The sequence below is a fragment of the Borostomias antarcticus genome (assembly GCF_949987555.1).
Source record: "Borostomias antarcticus genome assembly, chromosome: 13".
Lineage (NCBI taxonomy): Eukaryota > Metazoa > Chordata > Actinopteri > Stomiiformes > Stomiidae > Borostomias > Borostomias antarcticus.
This window is the reverse complement of record NC_140246.1, coordinates 13,804,667-13,831,403: the sequence shown is the minus strand read 5'-3', so window position 1 is coordinate 13,831,403 and position 26,737 is coordinate 13,804,667. Positions and strand designations below refer to the sequence as shown.

Sequence of the window (26,737 nt, the reverse complement as noted above, 5' to 3'; positions counted from 1 at the left end):
TTGATGGTTGAAATGTTAATGTTAATGTATGTATAAATATATCATTGTAGGGCTACAGTCTGGGACATAACATTATTTTTGTTTACATGGGCGTAATGTCATTTCACCACAGAGTTATTCTGAGTTTTATATCATTTTAATATTGAATCGATAGACGTCCAGGTTGGCAAAGAACGGAGAGTGTGGACAGCTGCCAGATGTACAAGGTGTGCTCAAGACTACGCATGCGCAGTGCCACACAAAATAACACAGTGGCACTTTTTGCTGCCAGTGACGACGACGGGCTGTCAAGGAAGATCCTCTGAAAACCACCACCAACCTGCCGGGTAAATAAAGTCGCATAGGCCTCCTTAATATATGCTATCGCCTGGACGTGTCTTCTCCTTGGGTAAGACGTTTGAGATGACTGTCAAATTCTGGATGCTAGCTTAACGTAGTGCTAGCTAACCTGCTAGCTTAACGTTGGTCTGGCGCTAGCTCATTTGTTTAGATGCTAAACTAACGTTAGCTAGCCCCTTGGCTACGTAAAATAAATACAAACTGCGGAAACAACATTTTTTGTTGCTACGGGCTACTAGTGCGTTACTGTTGGCGATCCTCGATTTCCTCAATTCATGATTGTTAGCAGCTACAAAAGTTGAAACACAACCAGAACAGATTAATTTGAATAACCCACCTTATAAATCGAATATATTTAATGCTTATAGTTATACTGTCTTTGGTCTGACACTGAAGCAATTCTCCCTTGTGATTTTCTTGCTTTGGTGTACATTAGCTCGGCCAAACCGGATCAGGATTGGTGCTATAGTATTGCCAAACAATAAGAAATAATAGCTTTTTGATTCATTCAATAAATCACAAAGCTCATATTGTGCATATCTGAAAGCAACTCTGCACCATGCGGTTTGACAGACCACCATGGTCATGGACAGTTAAACAAACAATACGAGCTGTGTCTAGGAATGGGGTAGACTGTGTTTGTGTGTGGATGACTGGCCTGACTTGCCTGACTTGCCTTGCCTGACTTGCCATCTCTGTGTCCCCCCCCCCCTCCCTCCCGTTGTTCCTCAGCTGACTTCCCAAACACAGAGCCGGTTGTACAGGCTGATTTTCAACATGTCTGCCGTGCTCTCACCCGCTTAGCCAACTTAACCTGCTCCTTCGCATACCGCCCCAACCCGTGTGACGGGAGATGATAGGCTATAGCCACGGTGTCCGGCATGAACATCCACACACTGGGGGGCGCTATAGCAGACTCCCTGGGCCCTAGCCTGGCCGTGCGTATGAGTGGAGCTGGGGCGTCGTCGTGGAGCGGCCTCTCCTCCCTGAAGCCCGCCGGGCGCATCACCTCGCTGTTCCAGACCATGGTCCCTCAAGGATACACCAAGCTCCAAGAGGAGAGGCTGGCCCTGACCGACCTGGGGCCCAAGCCCGAGGGGGGGGGCGCGCACCAGAACGGCTACCGGCCGGACCCCGCGGTCCACCTGGAGGCCCGGCGCCACACCGACCGAGCGGCCCGCACCTCCGTCAGCCTGTCGGACTGCGGCGATGGACGCTACTCGGAGACCGAGCCCATGCTCCCGGAGGGACGGCTCTCGGGGGAGGAGGCAGACGAGGAGGAGGAGGAGGATGAGGAGGAAGGCCAGGGGGCAGCCACCCGGAAAATGCCCAAGGAGTCTCCTCTGGCCATGGCTCTGCAGATCCTGCTGCCTTTCCTGCTGGCAGGATTTGGCACGGTGTCGGCTGGCATGGTGCTGGACATAGTGCAGGTGAGGCTGACTGTCTATTGACTATATTTACACTTTGACAGGTGTTGACTGTGGAGTAACTGCAATTGCTCTCCACTCATGCCTCTTCCTCTCTTCTTCTAGCACTGGGAGGCCTTCAGGTACATCACAGAGATCTTCATCCTGGTGCCAGCCCTGCTCGGCCTGAAGGGCAACCTGGAAATGACCCTCGCCTCCCGACTGTCCACAGCGGTGAGAGGAACATGCACGCACCCACACACACGCACGCCAGTGATCTCAACACCGCGGCCACGCAATTGTTGACACATTGTCGACGCATGACGAGGGAACTTAATCCCAAGGTGTGGAGGAACCTGAATGGCTTGTGTTACAGAGCGTCAATTGTGAAGCGTCAATAGAAGGTCAGCGATGCGGTCTCTGTACAGAATGTAGGCCTAGTCATGGTAATTCATGTGACTCTGGTGTTACCTGAGACCATAGAGGCTAACCTGTGTTGTCATCTCTGCTGTTGTCTTGTCTGGACTGGTTCTCAATTAGGCCTGCAGGGGCGGTTCCTGTATGTCACTGGGAAATACGAACCCCGGTGTTCTGAAACGGACTTTGCCTCGTGCTCATTTCACCATGTTTAAGGAATAAAGGAGAAGTGAGAGTCGTGTTCGTCACTTGGACAGTGCTGAATAGGGCCTCTCCTTTGAAATCAAAGAGCTTGTGTAATAGGAATTATGAAAGGAATTATAAGCTTTCCATCTCGTCCCTCACACACACATACACACACGCACTAGGGCTGGGTATTGAGTCGAATTTCAAGATTCGATTCCGATTCATTTTTTTTAGCTGTAACCTTAATTACATGACTGCCAAGTTATGCAACACATCAATACTAGGGCTGGCTATCGATACTCATTTCCAAAAATGAGTGTGTATGAATTATTGAATGAATTAATGAACTATTCATTCCTTCATTTATTCATTCATTCATTAAATCAAAGATCGATTTTGGGATTCATGAATCGATTCGGAATCATTTGATTCAGAATCGATTGAGAATCGATGAATCGATTTTTTAAACCCAGCCCTAATATGCACACAAACACACACACTCTTTCTCTCTCTGAGACAGTGGGAGGAAGGGGAAGGAGGGAGGAGCAGAATGGACAGAGCAGACGGTCAGATGGCAAATCTGTCATTCCAGCTCGACCTGAGAGAGCAAACAGACGGGCTAGAGAACAGAAGAGGTTCCTGGAATGAGAAAGAGAAAGCTGCTGAGGCAGAGAGGAAAACGAAGTGAAGGAGAAGAAATGTAGAGAGGGAGGGGGTTGGGAGATAAACATCCTGGACAGTGGCTTGTGATGTGGCTGGCCTAGTTTCATTTGATTGGGTCTTTCCAGGATGTTTTCAATTGTTGAGTGAGTCCTTAGGGAACACCTTATATGGCTGCAAATAAGTATTCAGGCCTTTACACACGCACACACACACACACACACACACACACACCCACACACACACACACACACGTCTTTCACTTACAATCATTTGGCTTTATTGATTACTTTTATAACCGTTTTGCCAAAGCGAAAGCGTGTTTTAAATGAAACAAAACTGCTGAAACAGAACAAACAAGAGAAACAACAATTATCATGTAGTAAGATGTTTAATGGGGATTACATCATTCGATACTGTGCTCATCAAAAAAAAAAAAAAAACGTAATTAAAATAATTATAATCAGGTTATGGCAGGTAGTGATAAAAGTCTTAGGCCGTCACCAAACAAAATAATGTTTAAAGCTATTTATCTGGGCAGTAAAGTGTTTATTTGCTTGTAAAAACACTATACTGTATAAAACATTGGATAAATAAACAATGAATACAAAAAAGTAATACAAATATCGTAAGAATAAAAACCAACAGTAACTGTCCATGGTGTGGGTTGGCAGTCTGAAGATAATCTGAGGCACTCGGACACAAAACAAAACAAAAAACGTTATACCAAAATATGAATTTTTGGTTTCTAAAGCCTTCTGTACACTGCGACTGAAACAATCTTAGATCGGGGATCCCTTCCCACTGTACGACCGGGACTCCGTCTCAAGACCATACGACCATACGACGCGTGTATTCACACTATGCGATTTGAATTCACACTATACGATTTCTGTCAGCCACGATTATGCCCACGATTCATCTTGGCTAAACTTCTATGTGATCTGCGATCTACGACGAAAATATCTGACATGCCAGATATTTTGTCGGGAGGTCGTAGCCTCGTCGTAGAACGTTGTAGCAATGAATCGCAGATCGTTCACCTTCTCACACTGGGAGAGGTCCCGATTTTGCATACGATGAGCTACGATTGTCTGCGACAACCCACGACCACCTTACGACCTCAGAATCATGGGTTTTATCGCACATGTGTACATGCGGCTTATAAGAAGTTGGTATGTGTCTCTCTCTGTCTCTGTCTCTCTCTCTCTGTCTCTCTCTGTCTCTGTCTCTCTCTGTCTCTGTCTCTCTCTGTCTCTCTCTCTGTCTCTCTCTGTCTCTCTCTCTGTCTCTCTCTCTCTCTCTCTCTCCATTATTCAAATGATGTCGTGTTTCTAGAGGTTGATGAAGTGATGGAACAGAATTCCCTCCTTGTTTGGTTCTGTCCTCTGCCCTTTCTGCCCCTGGGTTCCTCCCAGAACCACTGTATTCTGATGTACAGTTAGGCCTTTATACTTATGTACAGTTAGGCCTTTATACTTATGTACAGTTAGGCCTTTATACTTATGTCATTGTACTATATGCAGTTGGGCTGCTTCTTATGATTATGTTCCCCCACAGGTGAATGTGGGGAAGATGGACTCTCCCATAGAGAAGTGGAATCTTATCATTGGAAACCTGGCACTTAAGCAGGTAAACACACACACACACACACACACACACACACACACACACACAGCTTCACAGCAATCCTGGATTAGATTTCTATGTGCATGGGAAACAGCACTGCTGTTTGTGGCCTCTGGTAAACAGTTACTCAAGGACTGATAAAGATAAGTATCACAACATATATTTCATAACAACCACTTAGGGGAAGTGTTCTCTTGAACATGTTTTATGTAATAAACAGTACTGTATGTAAATACCAGCCCTGGTCCCCTGAGTTGATGTCATCTAAATGTATAATTGTATTTTTTTTAATTTTCTTCTGTTGCACTTTGTCTTTAGCACTAGATTATGCTCTTCCTCTGAGTGACTTGTTTAGAAAGGAGATGTACTTGTGAGTTCTGGGGAGTAGTAGTACACTGACTACCTACATTAAATGCAATTATTGTGTAAGTTGCTTTGGATAAAAGCATCTGCTAAATGATTTGTGTAATGTAATCTGTTCTTAGGTGCAGGCTACAGTAGTGGGCTTCTTGGGCTGATGTCATGTGAATGTGTTCCCAGGTGCAGGCTATGGTAGTGGGCTGATATCTTGTGAATGTGTTCCCAGGTGCAGGCTATGGTAGTGGGCTGATATCATGTGAATGTGTTCCCAGGTGCAGGCTACGGTAGTGGGCTGATATCATGTGAATGTGTTCCCAGGTGCAGGCTATGGTAGTGGGCTGATATCATGTGAATGTGTTCCCAGGTGCAGGCTACGGTAGTGGGCTTCCTGGCGGCGGTAGCAGCCGTGGTTCTCGGTTGGATCCCGGAGGGAAAGTTCCAGATGAGCCACGCCGTGCTGCTCTGCTCCAGCAGCGTGGCCACGGCCTTCATAGCCTCCCTGCTGCAGGGTCAGGAACACACACACGCACACACACACACGCACACACGCACACATACGTGCACACACACACACACACACACTGTACAAACAAGCATCACAGCACCGCAAAACAAAGCAGACATACTCCCTCTGTTGAAGGGCCTGTAGGAGAAATCAATCCCAATCTTAAGATCATTGGAGAAATTCATCCAACCATGCAGACTGCAGACCATCAGTATTTCTGATATATTTACTTATATTTATATTTATTGTACGTGCATGGAGAGAGAAAGAGTACAGTGATACCTGTGGCAACATTTCTCTCTGACCAGGACAGTCCCAGACAGATACTGTACATATACAATTAGACAGAAACAGACGTGCTGATTCATGATTAGTACAAAAGGGATCAACAAGTCAGGAGACGAGCTTCCTGAAGACAAAACAACGACAAGTAGTCTTCATACAGGCCACAGCACCTTTGCCAAGGGCAGGAGAGAGATAGCTGGGGCACAGACATATCTCATCCCTGACTGCTACACAACCACAGGCTAAAGCAATATACTTTATTTAAAAGCAAGAATAGACAATATGTAATCTTTAGTGAAGCAAGCAAGTAATAACATTTATTTGACTTCCACAGGCCCCATGATATGTGTTGACGCACTCTCTCACATGCGCATACACACACACACACACACACACACACACACACACACACACACACACACACACTCAAACAGTGAAACTACTGTGGTTTAAAGCTACCCCTCTGCTGCCCCTCAGGTATCATCATGGTGGGCGTGATCGTCGGCTCTAAGAAGACGGGCATCAACCCTGACAACGTGGCCACGCCCATCGCTGCCAGCTTCGGTGACCTCATCACGCTGGCCATCCTGGCCTGGATCAGCCAGGGGCTCTATAACTGCCTGGGTAGGAGATCACAGATCAGATACAGACAAACCTTAATCATTAATCATTAGTAGACCTCGAAGATTGTTTATTAGCCACACTGCGATTACACACAAACACATGCGCTTGCGTCTGAGACGTGACACAGGACACAGACACACAAACACATGCGTTACCGATGGCCGGTGGAATTTGTCCTCTACATTTCTCCCAACCCTCCTGTCCTCCCCCAGGAGCAGTGGGCAGCCGCGTCAGTGGCAGCCGTTCCTTCCACAGTGAGATACAGCGTTGTATGGACATAAACAACATATATGTAAACATGCCTAGCATTTGGGCTGGGTACCGAACTTGACACATGAAAAAATACTATTCCCATAAAATACTTAGCTGCCCTAAAGAGTTAGAAAATGCCCGTTGTGGAATCAGACAGACATACAGTTTATTTATCACTAGAGGTCAGTGTTGCCCTGTTGTCTTTCCCCACTGTCATTTTGTCTCATTCAGAAGAACCACTCTTTCATTTCATTGAATTTCAAACCTTTATTTATACTCCTAAAACACTGAGGTTTCCCTCATTTACAGTGTTGACAAGTTCACACAAATACACAAATAACAACAGAACAAATTCAATAATAATAATAATAACAGTAATAATAATAAAGGACAGGACCCAACAACACTGAGCTTTGGGGCACACCTTTAGCTAGAGACGAAATCAGATCGAATGTTACCCAATTTCACACACTGACACCTTGACAACAGATAGTCCTGAAACCAATCACAAGCACCTCTATCCAAACCAATACTAGATAGTCTATGTAAAAGCAGGTAGTGATCGACTGTATCAAATGCTTTTGAAAGATCTACAAAGAGGGCAGCACAATGTTTCCTGTTATCTAATGCCGAGATGATGTCATTAGTAATAAGAGCAAAAGCAGAAATGGTGCTGTGATTTGCTCTGAATCCAGATCGGTGAGTACTTAAAACTGAGTGACTTGAAAGAAAATATTTCAATTGGTTATTTACCAAGGTCTCCAGACGTTATGCTAAGCATGGTAATCTGGAGATAGGACGATAGTTATCCAGCTTATCCCTTTTGTGCAACGGGACCACCTGGGCAGATTTCCAAACCTGAGGAACTATACCTGACGCAATGGAGAGATTCAAAATGCACAGCTCAATAATGACTGCGGCTGCCAGTTTTATAAAAAAACAAATGTAGATTGTCCTCACCAGTAGAACACTTAGGGTCTATGGATTGCAAGATTCCTAATGTTTCACTAGGTGTAAAATTCTGAAAGGAGAAATGAGAGACATGGTCCAAAGGGGGAATGCAACCAGAATCAGTATCCAAGGGAGCCAGCCCAGTATACAGCCTATCAAATAAGTGCCCAGCCTCAGTGATGTGCTTATTAAAAGCAAAACAAATATAATTTGGATCAGAGATTACTTGATCATCAACATTAATAGACAATGGCAGTGAACTAGAGGATTTGTTTTTAGTGAAGTTCACAACACCCCAGAACGTTGCAGGGTTTGAATAGAAGTTAGAGACTAAATCCAAAAAGTAGTGAGTTTTAGTTCTCCTCACAGCTGTTGTGCATTTATTCCTAAGTTGTCTAAAAGAAAGCCAGTCTTGGGTATCCCTCGTGCATCTGGCATGGGACCAGGCACAATTCCTATCATTGAACAAGGTAGACAGATCACTAGAAAACCATGGTGCAATTCTATCTTTAATCCTAGTCTGTTTAGAAGGGGCGTGTTTATCTACAAAGTGATTGAATGTTTTTACAAAAGAGTCAAGGGTGACTTGCACGTCATCAGACTCAACTGAGCATAAACTATAACAGTCAATAATGTCATCCAAAAAGGCTTGAGCATTGAAGGATTTAAGATTTATCCTCATAACAATACGTGGCCGTGTTTTCACCGACTTTGTTTTTCTAACGCAAGCCGTAGGACAATGGTCACTTATACCCAAATCAAAAACACCACAAGCAGAAATTCTATCACATCTGTTAGAGAATATTAAATCAATGAGTAGAGTTAGCATCATTTTTAGGATTCGGCCTAATAGTCTCAGTGACCAACTGAGAAAGGCCCAGATTACCACTCCCTTCCTCCAGGTAACCAGAAGCAACACTCTGCCAGTCCAGATTAAAATCCCCCATCACTATCATCTCAGAATTTGAATACAAAGAGAGTATATGAGAGATTCTGTCAATAGCACTGACCTCAGCCTTGGGAGGCCTGTAGACACCAGTCACAAACAATGAGCTACTAGACCCCAGTTCAACCTTCGATACAAGCAGTTCAAAACTAGTAATGGCATTTATGACAGAGACAGACGGGCAAGATTTTACATAAATAGCAACCCCACCACCCCTGCCAAATCTATCGATTCTATATAAATTATATTGCTGCAGAGCTACAGAGGAGTCATTATCAGATTGTTTTAGCCAGGACTCAGACAATACCAGGACATCTGGGTAAGCCTGAGAGACTACAATTTTCAGATCTAATTTATATTGCTGACGGAGACTTCTTATGTTTAAATGAATCAGCCCAAGCCCTCTTCTTTCCTTAAAGGCAGTTGGATTGTTTAGACAAGCCGGGGTGACTTCTAAATCAGATGAGCCAGAGCCTGGAATGACAGGGGTCTGGGTCAAGGGGCATAGGTGTCTCACAGTGCGGAAGAATTCCTCCCTCGCTTCCTGTTGTTGCGCTGGATGACAATCCAGGGATTCAGAGGCTTAAAGGTGGAGCATGACCGCTTAGGCCGTGCTCCAAGCTCGGGCCAGCTGACCTCCCCAAGGCCCATAACCCCACCCAGGGGCTTCAGCTCTGCCGCCATCGGTAGGTCATTGAGAGGCAGGCAGCAGACGTCCGGGTCAAGCACCAGTGTGTCCAAGAGTTGTTCAGTCTGATGTGGAGGGTGGAGATTATATCCTCCAGCTCCACAGTTTTCTGGTTGCGCTGGATACATTCAGAGCAGTCTGGGGCAGTGGGATGCGGTGTCATCTGTCCTTGCGGAGAGAGGAGCAACTGCCAGTACAGGAGTAACAGAAAGTATCAGGAAAAGTATCAGGCAGGCTGTACTGTAGCAGGATGGGCTAGCTCTAACACAGGGCCAAACTTACACATGAGGCCTTACAGAGGAGGCCGCGTGGTGAGATTAGACAGCTGGCACAGTATGGATGATAAAGTAGCCTGTGGTGAAGATGGTAATAATAGCCAGGTGGATGGCACAGTGCAGGATTTACACGCGAGGACTCCACACAGGAGTCCACAACGGAGAGTAAATTTGATAGCAATATAGCAATACTCTTACCCAGCAGGGAACGCGAATGAGACTTTCTGGCAAAGGCCCAAATGACTGGGCCTATTGTAATGGAATAGCCTCCGGTAAGCATGTAAAGCAGAGATAGCAGACTGTCCCCCGTTGGCTAGTTAGCTTAGCTTGGCATTCCACTGCCTCAGATGTGATCTACCCGTTTGTGCTGTGTCATTTCACTTGATAGTCCCTCAGTGTATCGGACTTGAGTCAGAGGTCATTTACTATTCCTCTAATACAATTCGAGCTCTGTCTGCTGAATTAATTAGATTAGCCGTTTGGAATGTCATTCAAAACAAGATCAGGGCTGCCCTATGTTTATTTGTTACGCAACCTCAATGAGTTTATGCAACTCATAATCCAAGATTATTGACAGATAACTTTGTAATAATAGGCTACGGTACACCGCATGTGATGTCAGAAAGCACACAGACCACCTCTTTCTCTCTCTCTAAGTTCGCTCCCTCTCACACCCAACCTTAGTCCATATTTAATCATGTCCCACCCAGCCCTGCTTGCCACCTTGCACTGATCAAATACACAGTGTACTGGCAACCATTTCCTCTGGAAAGTGTAACTAGCCAACCAAGACGGGTATGATTGTTTGCAATAAGCTACCCCCCCCCTCCCTAAAAAATACATAACAAATATTGGCACAGCAGAGCTCAGAGCGAGTTTAATAAAGTCGTTTTCACATTTCATATTTCCCTACGAGCCGCTGCTGTAAAACACAGGGCTATTGTTGTATGGGCCTCCATGGTCCATCCTGTTTGAGCCTAATTGGGTCTAATGGGCCGTTTACTCACAGCTAAACTTAATCTGTTGGTTTACACAGATATCCAGGGGACTGCACTACCCGAGGCCGCAGGTAAACAATCTTACTTCAACTCTAGAGTTGATGCGGAGGTGACCGGGAATAGCTAGCTAGCCGGTAGTCACTCACTGAGGCTCAGTTCTGGGAATCTGCTTGTCGTGTCGTTTGACGGTGTGTGTCATTTCCATGGGCTGCATCCAAGCTTCCTGTTGCGTCCCGACTCCCCGGAATGACCTGAGTAGCTCGTTTCTGCTGTGGAGTTTCTGGATCATGGCGATAACAGCTGTTCTCTTGGGCTGAGGAGGAGGGGACAGCTGTCTCGGTTCAAGAAGGGGCGTGTCTACGTGTGCGTACGACTGAGAGACCTAGATAGAGGTGTGCGTGTGTGTGTGTGTGTGTGTGTGGCCTACTTCTATGAAAAGGGAGGTTCAAGCTTGGAGACCTGCCTGTATAGCGTGTGATAGTGAGTGGTGATCTATGAGAGTGAGATGCTGAATTGCTGGGATGCTCATAGGAGGGGTGCTGCTGTAGTAGTTTAATGGAAGCAGCCGTAACCGCGGCTGCATTCATATCCATTAGAGATCGTTACCTCGAGGTCTGCGTCGACACGCTGTCCATTCACCGCATCTTAAAGAAAATAAAGAACATTTATGCTTTCAGACATCCACACTCCTAGCTGCCTAAGTGAAACGTTTGGTGTCTACATAGTAAAATCTATCACTCTCTCTCCATCCCTCTCTGTGCCTCTCTCCAGACACCTACCCGTACGTGTCGTCCGTGGTGTGTGCCTTCTTCCTGTCCCTGACGCCCGTGTGGATGGTCATCTCCTCCAAACACCCGGCCAGCCGCACACTGCTCTACTCTGGCTGGGAACCCGTCATCACCGCCATGGTCATCAGCAGGTGTGTGTGTGTGCGTGCGCGTGTGTGTGTGTGTCTGTATATCGTGTGATAGTGAGTGGTGATCTATGGGAGTGAGCTGCTGGGATAACCACGGCTCCATTCATATCCATGTCTTTATGTCTATGTGTGTGCTCTAGCATACAGATGGTGTCTGTGTGTGCTGGCATGAAGATGAAAGATGCATCCTATCATCCTACCATTATCTTAGCCTCCCCGGTGATGCCCAGTAGCGTAAACACTTTTACACTTTTTAAGGTGAACGCCCAGCAAATCCTAGGCAGCCCACCTCCACAAGGCTCACAGAGAGTTCGCCATCCTTGCCTTCTGCACTCTTCCACCAGCTCCTGGTACTTGGTGCGCTTCCTCTCGTTGGCATCGTCCATATTATGTTCTTCCCAGGTCACTGTGAGTTCCAGCATGATTTGTTGCTTGGTGGAATCTGAAACAATGATCATGTCTGGTCAAAGCCGAGTTGATGTTGAGCTGGGAACTTTAGCTGCTTGCCCAGGTCCACTTCCAGTTGCCAGTCAGTGGCAGAGGGGAGGAGACCAGACTTTATCTATGTTTGTCAGTGAGTCTTCTCTCCGGCTCTGAAGAACATGATGGTCTTTGGCTGGTGGTGGCTGACTTTCCTTTCCAGGGACTTGACTGTTGTTATAGGCACTGCATACACCAGCAGGGGCCACAGGATCCGGGGTACTATGGAGTGCTGGTAAATACAGGCCTTGAACCCCCCCGGCAGGCCTGTTTTGTCCACCTTGGTGAGCCAGGCATTGAGCTCTTTGCGGGTTTTCTGGATGGAGACAGCATCTTTGTGGCTGCTGTCAAAGATCTTCCCAAGGCTCTTGACTGGCTGTTCAGTTTTTTTTTGTTTTTTTTTCTCCAATTTATTTATTTAAAAGGGACAGCGTACAGTTAAAACATATACATTATGCATAGGCTACTATGACAACATATAATGCACTGTACCAGATTCTAGCTTCAAGCTAATTTGCATCTGCAGTCCCCTTGGCAGGTCAGAGTACATAAAAGTACATACACAAGCGATACAGAATAAAAACAACATGAGAACACAGAAAATACAACACAACACAGATGTATGATTGTCAGAGAGAGGCCAGTCGCTCTCAATGAGTGCACGACTGACCAGCTTTTAAGATGTTTTTCAATGTAGTTTTAAAAGTTCTCACAGAGCTACATCTTCTCACTGCTTCAGACAGGGCATTCCACTGATATGTAGCTTTCATGGAGGCTATTCTAGAAGACCTAATGGAGTTTGCTGAACGGGTGTACACAAGGTCACATGACTGTAATGGATGGGATGGCGGCTCCAGCCAGTGAGAACTGGAACTTGTCCACTACTTTTCGCCTCTTCAGCACTAGAGACCTTGATTTTGTTGGTTTAAAGCTCATCCATGCCCAGGTGATGAGCTCCTCTAGGCCTTTGAGTATCCATCTGCTGCCTGAGACAGATGTAGTAGTGACAGTCAGGTCATCCATGAATGCTCTTTTGAGGGTCTGTCGCACTCCACTCTTGTTCAAACAGCCCCTGCATTCTACCTCTGCTGACTTGATGACCATGTTCATGGCAAAGGCGAAAAGGATGACTTGAGATGGTGCCACCTGTTATGATGCCTTTCTCAAGCCGATGCCAGTCTGATGTGCCAGACCCAGCAGTGACTCTTAGCCTGAAGCTACCGTAGTAGTCAAGAATAAGGTCCTTGATTTTGCTTGGAACATGATGTCGATGCAGGGCAAGCTCAACACGTTTGTTTGTGCAGCCAAGCACTCCAGGGATCCCACCATTCTGAACAGAGGTGGCAATATAGCTGTTCTTCAGAAGGAACTCTGTTAGTCGTCGTGACTTGTGTCAGGATACTGTTGGGTTGAATAAATAAAAAAAATCAAATCATTGTCACAAAATAAGTTATATATATATATATATATATATATATATATATATATATATATATATATATTTTACGTTTTGAAGTTATTTGTATATTCTATCATGTTTTTGTACTCTTTATTAATAATTTTTTTTATCAAATAACCACGTAATGACTTCTGAAACTCACGCACGCAATAGCGTCCAACATCCGGTAACGCTAACTGCTCTTCAGACGTGTGCCAGGGTGAAGGAAAAATCACTATGGCGCCAAAACATCCGAATAAAACAATAGAATCTTATTTCAGCAAGAAATGTTTCTCAGCTCATACTCATGTCCCTGAAGGGACTGACGGGACTGCACCAGCTCAAGAAAATACTGCTGCAGCTGCCAGCGTTGAAGCTAGCACCGGTAGCCAGGCGGAGCTGCCAAGTTGGAAGGGGGGGTGGTGGGGAGCAAAAATTTGGCATGCGCAAATCCTAAATCTTTGCACCCCCCTGTTGGCTAACCCTAGAATCGCTTATGGCTGTGGGATTATGAGGGCCATACGCTATGTGTCTCGAGCTCTTGATCTCTCTCTTAGCCCTTTTCCACCAAAAGAACTCTGGTTCGTGAACCGGTTCATTTCAAAATTCCTTGAACGGGCCCGTGTTTCGACCAGGTTTGAGCTGAACCGTTGTACGCCAGCCCACGCCCATGATGTCGTCACGGTTCGTACTGAAAAACCTACTATTTTGTGGTGCCAGTTCGGAACCAGCTTTCGGGTTCCCGAACTCATTTCTTTTTGGTCGAAATGCTCGGGAACCATTCAGAATTAGGTTCGCGAACCGGCACCGAACCGGTTCCCTCTTGGTGGAAAAGGCCTGTCTGAGTTGCATAAGGTGTTATGGAGAAAGGTCTTCACAATCTCTGCTGAGCACATGAAGCTGCCTCTGCGCTTGTCCCCGAGTAGCTTCTTAGTGAAGGTAAATGGGTCAGAAATAAAAGCAGCACGCTGTCTTGCTCTTTCTTTCCCCCGTCTCCGGTGCCACTCTGCCCTGCGCAGGGTCATGAGCTTCTTCCTTAAGATGTTGTGAAGCTCGGCAAGCGGTTGCTTTTCCTCTTCGCTAGCCAGCTTGTGCTGTCATTTTAGGCTTCGAAGCTCTTGACACAGCCGGTGCATCTTGATGTCCCTACGGTTCACCATGGTTATCCGCGGCGGTCCACCTCTCCCTTGGTCGTAGTTTCAATGATCTTGCTCACGTCTTCATCAAACAGCAATCACACAGCCTGGCTGTTGGCTGGAGGCCACTTCATCCACGTCTGGGACTGTTCTGCCGGGATTGGAAGGATGTGCTGGGTGGAGGGACTGGGCTCTGTGGGGTGATTCCTGGCCGGGCTCCTCCTGCATCTCACCAGGAACAGATCCTGTGCGCTGGAGTTCGTTCACCCGCTCCATGTTCTTCATCCTGGCCTGATGTATTTTAAGGCCGCGCGGGTTCTTGCATGCTTTTCCGCAGATGCCTCAGTGTGTTTTTGAGCATCACTGGTTGGGCCAGATTTGAAGATGAAAGATGCATCCTGCAGATGCGCTGGAACGCATCATCAGTCATGGAAGCATACAGACAGTTTGTGTGTTTAGATTTATAATATGTGTGTTTAGATGTCTCTCCGGGCAATGAGTAATGTTTCTTCTGCATGAGTCATAATAGAATGCCTGCATCGCTGTATGACTCATCACTAGGCTCATGCAGCACCTAAGCGCACACACACAGACATAGCATTCCCCTGACAACACAAGTACTGTACCTCTGCCCGAAAATAAATACTGTCACAAACACACGTATCTTCACATACTGTATGACACCTGAACAACTGGACACACACACACACACACACACACACACACACATACATAGCATTCCCCTGACAACACAAGTACTGTACGTCTGCTCGAAAATAAATACTGTCACAAACACATGTATCTTCACATATGACAACTGGACACACACACACACACGTCATTGTTGGTGTTCACTGTCATGATGTATTGCGTGTTTTGCAGTATTGGAGGGCTCATCTTGGACAAAACAGTGTCAGACCCAAACCTGGCAGGGATCGTGGTGTACACCCCCGTCATTAACGGTAAGTCACACACGCACGCACACGCACGCACACACTCTGTCGGCCTGCTGTCCAACTGCCCATCTTCACAGCAGCAACACAACAATTGCAGTCAGTCTGAACTGGTGAAAATAATGAGAGTGATTTGGAAGGCCATCGGGAAGAGATGGCGTAAACACAAAGCCATTCATCTCGCTATTGTTACCAACCATCTCTTAACAGGGGAGCCGTTGCCATTTGCACTGGCATCTAGGCAACAAAAGATAATCTTTTAATTGAACAGCGTTAATGAGAGACATTTAATGCGACGAAAGACAACTCCGTCTCTAATCGGTATTTCAGCTGTGATGTGTCCAAGACGCCAAACAGCTGTAGGATCTGTGTGTACAGTGTAGTGCGCGTAGTGTGTGTGTGGTGTGTGACATTGTGTGTGATGACATTTGGCTAGAGCTCTCAGCAGTCCTGCAACAGAGTCTGATTCCCAGCCCAGTCAGTGAGGAGGAGGAGGAGGAGGAGGAGACAGCAGGACAGCCGTTGATAGTTCCCAGCTCTGTTGACTGCCCTGCACCTCACCTTTAGACCAGAGAGGGAGTGTATGACTAAAGAGATGCTCTGTGGAGAAGAGAGGACACGTAGAGAGAACCACAACAGAGTTGGAGAGGAGGAGGAGGAGGAGGAGGAGGACTGCAACTGGCATAAATCCACCATGACATAAAAAATAAAGGTGGATTTAGTTTCATGAAATTGAATATAAACGCACAGAGTGCTTCACATGAAATAGACATAAAAACAAGGAAAATAAGATGGAAGATAAAACGCAATAAAGATAAGAAATCACATAAAACAACTTAAAAAAAAAAAAAAAGCTGAAATCATAGGATGGAAATAAAATCCACTAAAACCCACAGCTAATGTAGTGCGGATATATAACATTTTAAAAGAAGTGGGAAAATGCGAATACAATAAAACACATTAGGAATAGGAAAAACAATAAGAAAACATTATTTAAAATTATGCTATTTTCGATGCCTCAGGCAGATACGAGTGCATAGTTTCTATTATCGGTGTAACTAATAGTATCTATTATCGGTGGCGTGGATATGGATTGAACCATGATCTTTGGTTCACGAGGCGTCTTGCCACTTGGCCATCCCACCACTCTTGCTTCAACCTCCCTTACAAGAACTTCCATTTCACACTGGGTGAAATTTCTTTTAATTAGCCTTTCTGTCAGGATTTTCCATCATTTTCGTCATGCAGTCAGTACGGATTAATATTATATTGTACTGTGTTAAGGTGAATCCTCTGTAATATAATAATATAATGTATTAATGTGAATCCTCCACACAATGTTCTAAATGAGGCCCCAGAGCAGGGGGCTGTCACATGTCATCGGGGAGACAAAGAGAGAACAGAGACTGGACTAAGTGGACAGCACCCTGAGGGCGTGTGCAGGAGAGACGTCTTTCCTCATTTATCACACACACACACACACACACACACACACACACACACACACACACACACACACACACACACTATAGTCTACCCCACCCCAGAGCATTTGACTGCAACCCTGACCATTTCATCTAACTAGCGAGGTTCAAGTTGCATGTTCCCCAAGTATAAGTACAACTTTTGCCTAAAAGCTGATTATGGTACTTTCTGGATTTGAATGCCCAAACCCTCTCCCTTCCACCCTGTCTTCTCTATACTCTCTCTGTCTCTCTCTCTCTGTGTCTCTCTCTATCTCTGCCAGTGGTCTCACACATCCCCCTGGGTTGTTTCTGCCCACCTGGGAGCTGTGAGTGCTGTTTAGACGTGAGCAATACTGTGCGGCTAGACAACTGTTAGTCACCAGACTGTGGGTGTGTGTGTGCGTGTTTGTGTGTGTGTTTCCTGAGGGAAAGATAGACTGCTGTGAATATAATTTGCTGTCTCCGCTCTCTCCTCACACATTTGATTCACGCCAAATGTTGATCTGCAGGATATTAGCCTAATTAAAATGTAAGTGCGATGAGCAGAATGGATAAATCTCTCTTGTCTCTGCCTCTCTCTCTCTCTCTCTTTCTTGCTCGCTAGCTCGCTCTCTGTCACTCCTCTCCTCTCCCTATTCCCTTTGATGCAGTCCACATATCTCTGTTCCATCTTTCAAACTGCCCACGTTTGTCTCATACTCCCTCTAGCAGAGCAGAACAGGGTGATGTGTGAAAGAAATACAATATGACTGACAGTTATCGAAGCTACCCGGACCAGACTGCATTCCATTAACCACGTTCAACTCGACTCCGGCTCACTGGAGCGCTGGGGGAAGAGCAGTCATCGGCTTCATTCTGCCATTGTTGGGAGTCTTCAGATCCACCAGGGCAGAACACACATGGGTCTAGCAAAAGTCTTTGTCTGAGACCTGAGACCTTCGTCTGATAACCCCAGTTGTGACCGTTCTCACTTCAGCTCCAGACGTAAGCCCCGTTGTGCTCTCGTCTGCTTTCTCTGCAGGTATTGGAGGGAATCTAGTGGCCATCCAGTCCAGCAGGATCTCCACTCACCTGCACTTCCACAGCGCCCCAGGGGAGGTGCCTGACGAGGCCAAGGGCTGCTACTACCCCTGCCGAACCTTCTGTGGAACAGGTAACACGCCTAGTCTCGCCATGCCAGACTTTCGAGATCAGATCTCCACCACGGAAAGTCTCCATCGAAAATCTTCATTAGAACTGCACCGAAAACCGACGCTGCCAATCAGAACCACTCCCTACATCTCCAATAGGGTGAAAGACCAGCCTTACCAGAAACGATGTCCTCCAGTCAAACTCAAATTGTTTCCATCCACTTTTAGCGAAGAAATTTGGATGAATGTCTACAGTCTCTAGTTGAGCGCAGCGTTTAGAGACAGACTCATGGGTCTATAAGACACCTGCCATACTAGCACACATCCTAGCCTGGCCAACAATGAGTTGTAGCTTCCATTTTCATTTTACTGCATCTCATTGGATAGAGGACAGACTTCCAGGTTTGTTAAGCTGACAAATACATTCTTTTCTTATTTTTATATCTTGCCTCTATGTTTCAGGACCTGTCTACACCCTCTGGGTTCTTAACTCTCAAGTTCTCTGTCCCCCCGCATCTCTCAGGAGCCAATCACCGCTCGGCGCAGGTGCTGCTCCTGCTGGTGGTCCCGGGTCACCTGATCTTCCTCTACACCATTCACCTGATGAAGAGCGGACACACCACCCTGACGCCCATCTTCATGACCGTCTACCTAGCCACTGCTCTCCTGCAGGTCAGTGTCAGTCAGTGAGTGTGTGTGTGTACAGTATGTGTGTGTGCGTGTGCACGTCTCTAGATGTACATCAAACACGCCGGCTGAACCCGAACTTCTAAGGTTGCGACATTGAAGGGAGCACAGTGCCTGGTGGTTCACGGCCTAAGCCTGGTGGAGTCTGACTGACTACTGTTTGTATCCTCGGAGTGTTTTGACGGCAATTAAGAGGACCGATTATGGAGCCACAGGCTCAAAAAGTCAATCGCTGCTTTCACCGCTCGGTGTGCCATGGCACGCCTCGGCAGGCGGGTATGCGTGGTATTCTGCAGGGTGTGTGTGTGTGTGTGTGTGTGGTGAGGGGGGGGGGGGGGGGGGGTTCAGTTGCCATGTGGTTGGATGGACTCCTCTGACCCTCTCAGCACAGTAACACAACCTATCCTGCAGTATTACGCAAGCGCAATCACGGAGGCGTCACTTGGCCAAAATGAAATATAAGGTGACGGACAGGGTGTTTACTGACGTGTTTACTGACCTCTTTCTGTGGGCTGTCGGCTGAATGAGAGTTAGAGCAACTCAAACATACACTCAGGTGAGTAGAGCTCTTCTAAGTTAATATTTCCACGTTCGCTTATTTTAAGACCTATTTTTAAGTTATATTGTTCAACTGGTTTTGTTTAAAGGCCATTTTGATATTCCTGAGCGTACATACTCCCAAGTTTCTCCATTCTCCTTTGGTTTCTCTCTAGATATGTCTTCCTATTGCAGTCTCCTGTCTGAAGAACAGTTTCTGTGTTCCATCTGTCTGGATGTGTTCTCTGAGCCTGTCTCTATTCCATGTGGACACAACCTCTGCATGATCTGTATCGCAAAGTACTGTAAAATCGATGACATGTGTCAGTGTCCATTCTGTATGGAGAACTTCTACAGTGAACCTGAGCTTTGTGTCAACCCAATGTCCAGACATGGTCTTCTAGAGCATTTTAAGAAGACGATGGTCAAAGAAGAGCACCCTGATAAACCTGAAGAAGAGTCTGTACCGAGTCTGTGCATGTGCACCCAGATGGATCTCAAGGTCCTGGAGTCCTGCCCGATATCTCTGACCTCAGACAGTCAGACTCACCTGGTTAACCCTGAGGAGCTGCTCAACCCTGTGGAGAAGCTGATTGATACTGAGGAGAAAGTGATTGACACTGAGGAGAAGGAGAAAGTGATTGACTCTCAGAATGACAAAGTGGTGGACGTTGAGGAGAAGGAAGAAGTGATTGAGATGGAGGAAAAGGAGAACACGATGAACACTGAGAAGGAGCAAGTGATTGACACAGAGGAAAAGGAAAAAGTGATTGACCCTGAGGAGGAGAAAGATAAAGTGACTGACTCTGAGAAGGAGAAATTGGTCGACTCTGAAGAGAAGGATAAAATGATTGACTCTGAAAAGGATAAATTGATTGACATTGAAGAGAAGGAGAAAGTGATGGACGCTGAGGAGGAGAAAGTGATTGACTCTGAGGAGGAGAAAGTGATTGACTCTGAGGAGGAGAAAGTGATGGACACTGAGGAGGAGAAAGTGATTGACTCTGAGGAGGAGAAAGTGATTGACTCTGAGGAGGAGAAAGTGATGGACGCTGAGGAGGAGAAAGTGATTGACTCTGAGGAGCAGAAAGTGATGGACGCTGAGGAGGAGAAACTGATTGACTCTGAGGAGGAGAAAGTGATGGACGCTGAGGAGGAGAAAGTGATTGACTTTGAGGAGGAGAAAGTGATGGTCGCTGAGGAGGAGAAACTGATTGACTCTGAGGAGGAGAAAGGGATTGACATTGAGGAGAAGGAGAAAGTCGTGGACTCTGAGGAGAAGGATACATTGATTGACACAGAGAAGGAAAAAGTGATCAACACTGAAGAGGATAAAGTGATTGACACTGAAGAGAAGGAGAAAGTGAACGCGGAGAAGGAGAAAGGGGTGGAGGCTGAGGAGAAGGAGAAAGTGATTGACACGAAGGAGAAAGTGGTGGATGCTGAGGAGAAGCTAATTGAGGTTGAGGAGAAAGTGAGCGACATTGAAGAGAAGGTGATCAAACCAGAGAAGACGATCCTCAGGATTTGTTCGAAGCACTGGAGACCCCTAGAGCAGTTCTGTAAGACAGACCACATGTGTGTTTGTTTCATGTGTCTGACGACGGACCACAAGACCCACTATGCGGTCCCTCTGGAGGAGGAGTGTGTAGAGACAAAGGCTCAGCTGGGGGTTGAGGAGGGAGAAGTGCAGAACATGATCCAGGAGAGACTTGACAAGATTCAGGAGATCAAACTCTCAGTAGAGATCGGCAAGAAAGATGCAGAGAGAGAGATATCAGACAGTGTTCAGGCCTTCACTACTTTGGTGCGCTCCATTGAGAGATGCCAGGCTGAACTCATTAAGATGATTGAGGAGAACCAGAAAGCAGCAGAGAAGAAGACTGAAGGTTTCATTAAAGAGCTGGAGCAGGAGATCATTGAGCTGAAGAGGAGAAGCACTGATCTGGAGCAGCTCTCACACACTGAGGACCATCTCCAACTCCTCCAGAGCTTCATATCCCTGAGCACCCCTCCACCCACCAAGGACTGGTCTCAGATCAGAGTCCACAGTGATGTGAGCGTGGGGACGGCCAGGAGAGCTGTGTGCAAACTGGAGGACACGCTGATAGACGTTCTGAAGACTTTGTGTGACGCTGAACTGAGGAGGGTACGGCAGTATACGGTGGACGTGACGCTGGACCCCAATACGGCACATGCAAGGCTCCGCCTCTCCGACGACTTGAAAAGAGTGAGACACGGATATGTCCTAATGGATCTCCCCGACAACCCGGAGCGGTTCGATCCGGTTGTCTTAGTCCTGGGAAAGCAGAGCATCTCCTCAGGGAGGTTCTACTACGAGGTGAAGGTTGAGGGGAAGACTGAGTGGGATCTAGGAGTGGCCAGACAGTCCATTAAGAGGAAGGGGTCGATCACGGTGAACCCAGAGAACGGACACTGGACTATATGGCTGAGGAACGGAAATGAGTTCATGGCTCTTCCAGAACCCCCAGTGCTCCTCTCCCTGAGAGAGAAGCCCCAGAAGGTGGGGGTGTTTGTGGATTATGAGGAGGGTCAGGTTTCCTTCTATGATGTGGAGGCCAGGTCTCATATCTATTCTTACACTGGCTGCATCTTTCTTGAGACGCTTCTTCCATACTTAAGCCCCTGTCTCAATGAGGGTGGTATAAACGCCGCCCCTCTGGTCATCACCCCTGTCCAAAAGACTTAACTCACAAACCTCCCATGGGAGTTAACGGGAGTTTAGGGGAATTAACGGGAATAAACTGGGATGCAGAATTTATTCCCATTAATTCCCATACATTTCCAGTTTATTCCCATTTATTCCTGGGAAGTTTGTAAATATTCCCGGAATTTTGCAGCCCTACTTTTATGGAGTAGCATTGATTATTCATTAAAGAAAAAGGAAGGAAGGAAGTACATAAAGTGTGATTCAAATAATATAGTTTAGAGCTTCATGCCAGCAACTGGTGAGTGTTTGTTTTTGCTGTTGTCTTTTTTTGTTTGTGTTTTTTTGTCGGTGACTTGGTCTTTGGTGCTTTTACGTGAGCAGCCGCACGTACGTAGTTGTTGATGCCACTCATGTCTGCATCGGCCCGTTTTGAGACGGTGCACAAGCGAATGTATCACCGGTATAAAATTAGATAGAAACCGATTAATGATTAAATTACACCGAAATTAAGGCGTGTGTGTCTCTGTCAGTGTGTGTGTGTTTATGCTTGCTTGGTATGTGGCAAGCCGCCTCTAGTCCACAGTGCTGTTGAAAATGTCCCTTGTGAGGAATGGAAAAGTTCCCCGCATGCTATTTACTCAGGGAGGGGATCTCCCTCTGGCCTAGTAGTCTGCAGCTCTCCCTCTCTCAGGTATGCAGATACACACACACACACACACACACACACACTCTCTTCACTCAAAGACCCCTGTGTGTCATCTCGGTACGCTTAGCAGTGCTGCACATTATGGTCTGTAATTAATTACAGTATCAGCAATGTTCACATAGACACCCGCACATTCATAGAATTCTAGTTGCCTATGTTCTGAATCTATCTGTTGGACACACACACACACACACACACACACACACACAACAATGTCATGTTCCTAGCAACAGGATTCTAATGAGGGAGAGACCTGAAGTTACTGCATTGTACCCAGCATACATATTCAGTGCACTCTCTCCAAAACCAAGATATTTCGAGCACAGACTTGAAAAACAAACACGTTTGAAGCACACACACACACACAGACACACACATCCCTCCCATCCCTCATCTACATATAATCTATAAATCTTCATAATTAGAGAGAGCTGAAGAACACCAAGGCGGGTGTGGGCAGGCAGACAGTCAGAGGATCAAACAATGTTTGTCTTCTGCAGTCTCCCATCTGTCTCTTCTCCTGTCCTGTCAGATGGGGCTGGAGATGTTTAACATGGTAGGAAGGGAGTGGGTTCAGGGGGGAGTGGATCTGTGTGACCCACCACTGTTTCTCTGGCCTTTAACTATTGACGGTCTCCTGAAACATTCACACACGGGGTTTGGATCCCAATCTTTGGTGTTTGTGTTGTGTGCCTAGAGGCGACCGCAGGATCTCACCCTGACAAGTTCGGAGGTGAATGTGCCAGTCTGTCACAAACAGTACAAGTACAGTTAAGTACAAGGCTCTTTTTGTATGCGCCTGAGGGTCTCAAATCCCTGTGTCATGGTGAGAATCTCCGATCCTGGAATCTGAGGACACGTTGTCCATGTGCGGTCCTCTTCAGCGCAGTCGACACTCCTTGTGATCCCGCTTCACAGATGATCAATTTGCTCCCTCACATGGGAAAATATTTTGTGTGTGTGTGCGCGTGTGTGTGTGTGCCCAGAAGTCCCCACAAGGACAGTGAAACAAGAAATAAGTGTCCTTGTGGGGCCATTTTGCTGGGCCCCATAAGGTTAGGGTTTATTTTAGCGAGGTTAGGGTTTAGGGCTTGGGTTAAAATTATTTTTAGGATTAGGGGTCAGAGGTTATGTTTAGGGTTAGGTTTATATTTTATGTAAGTTTAGGGATTTTACGGTTAAGTTTAGGGACCTCACAAGGATATACATGCAGAATTGTGTGTGTGTGTGTGTGTGTGTGTGTGTGTGTGTGTGTGTGTGTGTGTGTGTGTGTGTGTGTGTGTGTGTGTGTGTGTGTGTGTGTGTGTGTGTGTGTGTGTGTGTGTGTGTGTGTGTGTGTGTGTGTGTGTAGCGGCTGTAGATGCTCTCCTCGTCTCTCTTTGACATGATTATCAGTGGAAAGTCATCCTGGCTTTGCTGCCAAGGAGATGCTTCGTCTCTGGGCTCAAACAAAAGGCTGTGGGCAGTCAGTGAAATATTAATGTTTCATTGGTCCAATGTTGACGTTGGAACAGCACCAGTCTGCTCCTTTTCTCAAAGGACTAGCGCTCTGTGTTTTGTCATATACTCTGTCTCTCTCTCCATCTTTCTCTCACGTTTTCTCTTTCTCTCTCCCTCCTCCCTCGCTCATATTGCCAGTGTTGTACAGGGGGCGGCTGTAGCTCAGGAGGTAGAGCGGGTCGTCCAATGATCGTAGGGTCGGCGGTTCGATTCCCGGCTCCTCCTGTCCACATGTCGAAGTGTACTTGGGCAAGACACTGAACCTCAAATTCTTCCCAATGAGCAGGCTAGCACCTTGCATGGCAGCTGCCACCATTGGTGTGTGTGTGTGTGTGTGTGTGTGTGTGTGTGTGTGTGTGTGTGTGTGTGTGTGTGTGTGTGTGTGTGTGTGTGTGTGTGTGTGTGTGTGTGTGTGTGTGTGTGTGTGTGTGTGTGTGTGTGTGTGTGTGTAGCGGCTGTAGATGCTCTCCTCGTCTCTCTTTGACATGATTATCAGTGGAAAGTCATCCTGGCTTTGCTGCCAAGGAGATGCTTCGTCTCTGGGCTCAAACAAAAGGCTGTGGGCAGTCAGTGAAATATTAATGTTTCATTGGTCCAATGTTGACGTTGGAACAGCACCAGTCTGCTCCTTTTCTCAAAGGACTAGCGCTCTGTGTTTTGTCATATACTCTGTCTCTCTCTCCATCTTTCTCTCACGTTTTCTCTTTCTCTCTCCCTCCTCCCTCGCTCATATTGCCAGTGTTGTACAGGGGGCGGCTGTAGCTCAGGAGGTAGAGCGGGTCGTCCAATGATCGTAGGGTCGGCGGTTCGATTCCCGGCTCCTCCTGTCCACATGTCGAAGTGTACTTGGGCAAGACACTGAACCTCAAATTCTTCCCAATGAGCAGGCTAGCACCTTGCATGGCAGCTGCCACCATTGGTGTGTGTGTGTGTGTGTGTGTGTGTGTGTGTGTGTGTGTGTGTGTGTGAGTGTGAGTGTGAGTGTGAGTGTGAGTGTGAGTGTGTGAGTGTGTGAGTGTGTGAGTGTGTGAGTGTGTGAGTGTGTGAGTGTGTGAGTGTGTGAGTGTGTGAGTGAGAATGGGTGAATAAGGGGCCTTCATAGTAAAGCCCTTGGATAAATGCGCTATATAAGTGCAGTCCATATACCATATGCTGTAAGTCAGGATGTGAGAGCGTCTCTCTCTGTGTGTCGCAGGTCTTCTCGCTGCTGTGCATAGCGGACTGGATGGTGTACTCCATGTGGCGCAGCGGCAAGGACCCGGACAGTTTCTCCATCCCGTACCTGACCGCCCTGGGCGACCTGCTGGGCACCGCGCTCCTGGCCCTCAGCTTCCACTTCCTGTGGGTCATCGGCGACCAGGACAGCGACGTGGGCGACTGAGCCGACCCCCCCGTGACCCTGACGGACGGACGGAGGGAGGGAGGGGGCGGAGGGTCGGACCCGTGCCTCCTCGTACCCCTGACTCAGACCCCCACAAACCCCACCACCCCTTTGTTCTATCGGCGGTATGCCCTGCTCAGCCATTGGCGGCTGGAACATTCCTCTGCTTCTTCTATTGGCCAGAGCAGCACATGTCCAAGTGCTGTTTGACACAAAGAGGCGCTACACATGTGGAAAAGTATAGACTGGTCTTTTGCAAACACCAATGACACTATTATGAAAATCATACTTCCCCTGACTGGGAATGTTCTACGATTTATTTGACATTTATACTCATTGTTCCTTTGCACCAAGGCACTTATTACTACTCAGACAGGCGGAGAGAGAGAGAGAGAGAGAGAGAGCGAGAGAGAGAGCGTGAGCGAGCTCAGTGTATAGTTCTGTGTCTGAGGGTTATTCTATATCACTGCACCTTGTGTTAGTTTTGCAGGGTCCCAAAGGTTAGATGTCATTTTGGAGGACAGGTTGGGACCAGGGTTTGCATGTACTGTAAGGGTCAGCGATGCTTCGGGACGTCCTTGCTTTTGAATCATGGAGGACACAAATGAAAGGGAAGGAATAAATGCAACTTTTGAATCTCGCTGACAGTGGACTGTCACACGCTGCCAAGCACATGCGGTTTACATGGACCACGTGTGCGTCCAGTGTCTTTCAGACGTGATTACAATGAAATGTGCCTCCTGAGATTCACTGGTTGACAAGGTGTTTATTCTATGAGATATGTTTGGTTTGGTTTTCTACCACATTGTAATTATCTTCAGCTCAAAGGTGAGTCTCTTTTGTTTTTATATTCACAATCTGTTGAGTTTGTCTGTGTGCCAGCCAAGCTTTTGTGACCCATATTCATGTTTTAATAAAAGTCTAATGTTTTTTGGGAAATGTTTCCAGTCTCCCTCCATAGTCTTTTTGTTTTTGTAAGCCCTGGATAGAGCTGCAGAGCAGTCGTGGGTCAGGTAAGGATGACTCTCAATCTGGAGACACGGCTCAGTCAACAAGTTGGCAATCTGCCGAAGCCCGGCCTCGCGCCTGCAGAGACCTATGGGGGAGTTGGATCAAATTCATGTGAAAATGCAATCAGGAGAAGCAATCACCTGCACAGACTGCAATGAATCTGAGAATAATTTAATTTGTAAGTTGAGATGCGTGGAAGTTATA

General features: G+C 46.8%; 1 protein-coding gene across 2 annotated transcripts; it reads left to right on the top strand.

Moving 5' to 3' along the window:
- Nucleotides 1-237: 237 nt before the first annotated feature.
- slc41a2b (solute carrier family 41 member 2b) lies at nucleotides 238-26,465 on the top strand. 2 transcript variants are annotated; one of them, XM_084447839.1, is made up of 11 exons: nucleotides 238-326; nucleotides 1,072-1,769; nucleotides 1,872-1,979; nucleotides 4,569-4,640; nucleotides 5,362-5,506; nucleotides 6,265-6,411; nucleotides 11,293-11,440; nucleotides 15,374-15,453; nucleotides 17,932-18,063; nucleotides 18,564-18,712; nucleotides 25,337-26,465. In XM_084447839.1, exons 2-11 carry the CDS (start codon nucleotides 1,221-1,223, stop codon nucleotides 25,520-25,522), a joined length of 1,716 nt encoding a protein of 571 aa, XP_084303965.1. In that variant the 5' UTR covers nucleotides 238-326; nucleotides 1,072-1,220; the 3' UTR covers nucleotides 25,523-26,465. The 2 variants fall into 2 exon arrangements, with proteins under 2 accessions (XP_084303965.1, XP_084303964.1); XM_084447838.1 differs by having other exon boundaries at nucleotides 248-388.
- Nucleotides 26,466-26,737: the final 272 nt, after the last annotated feature.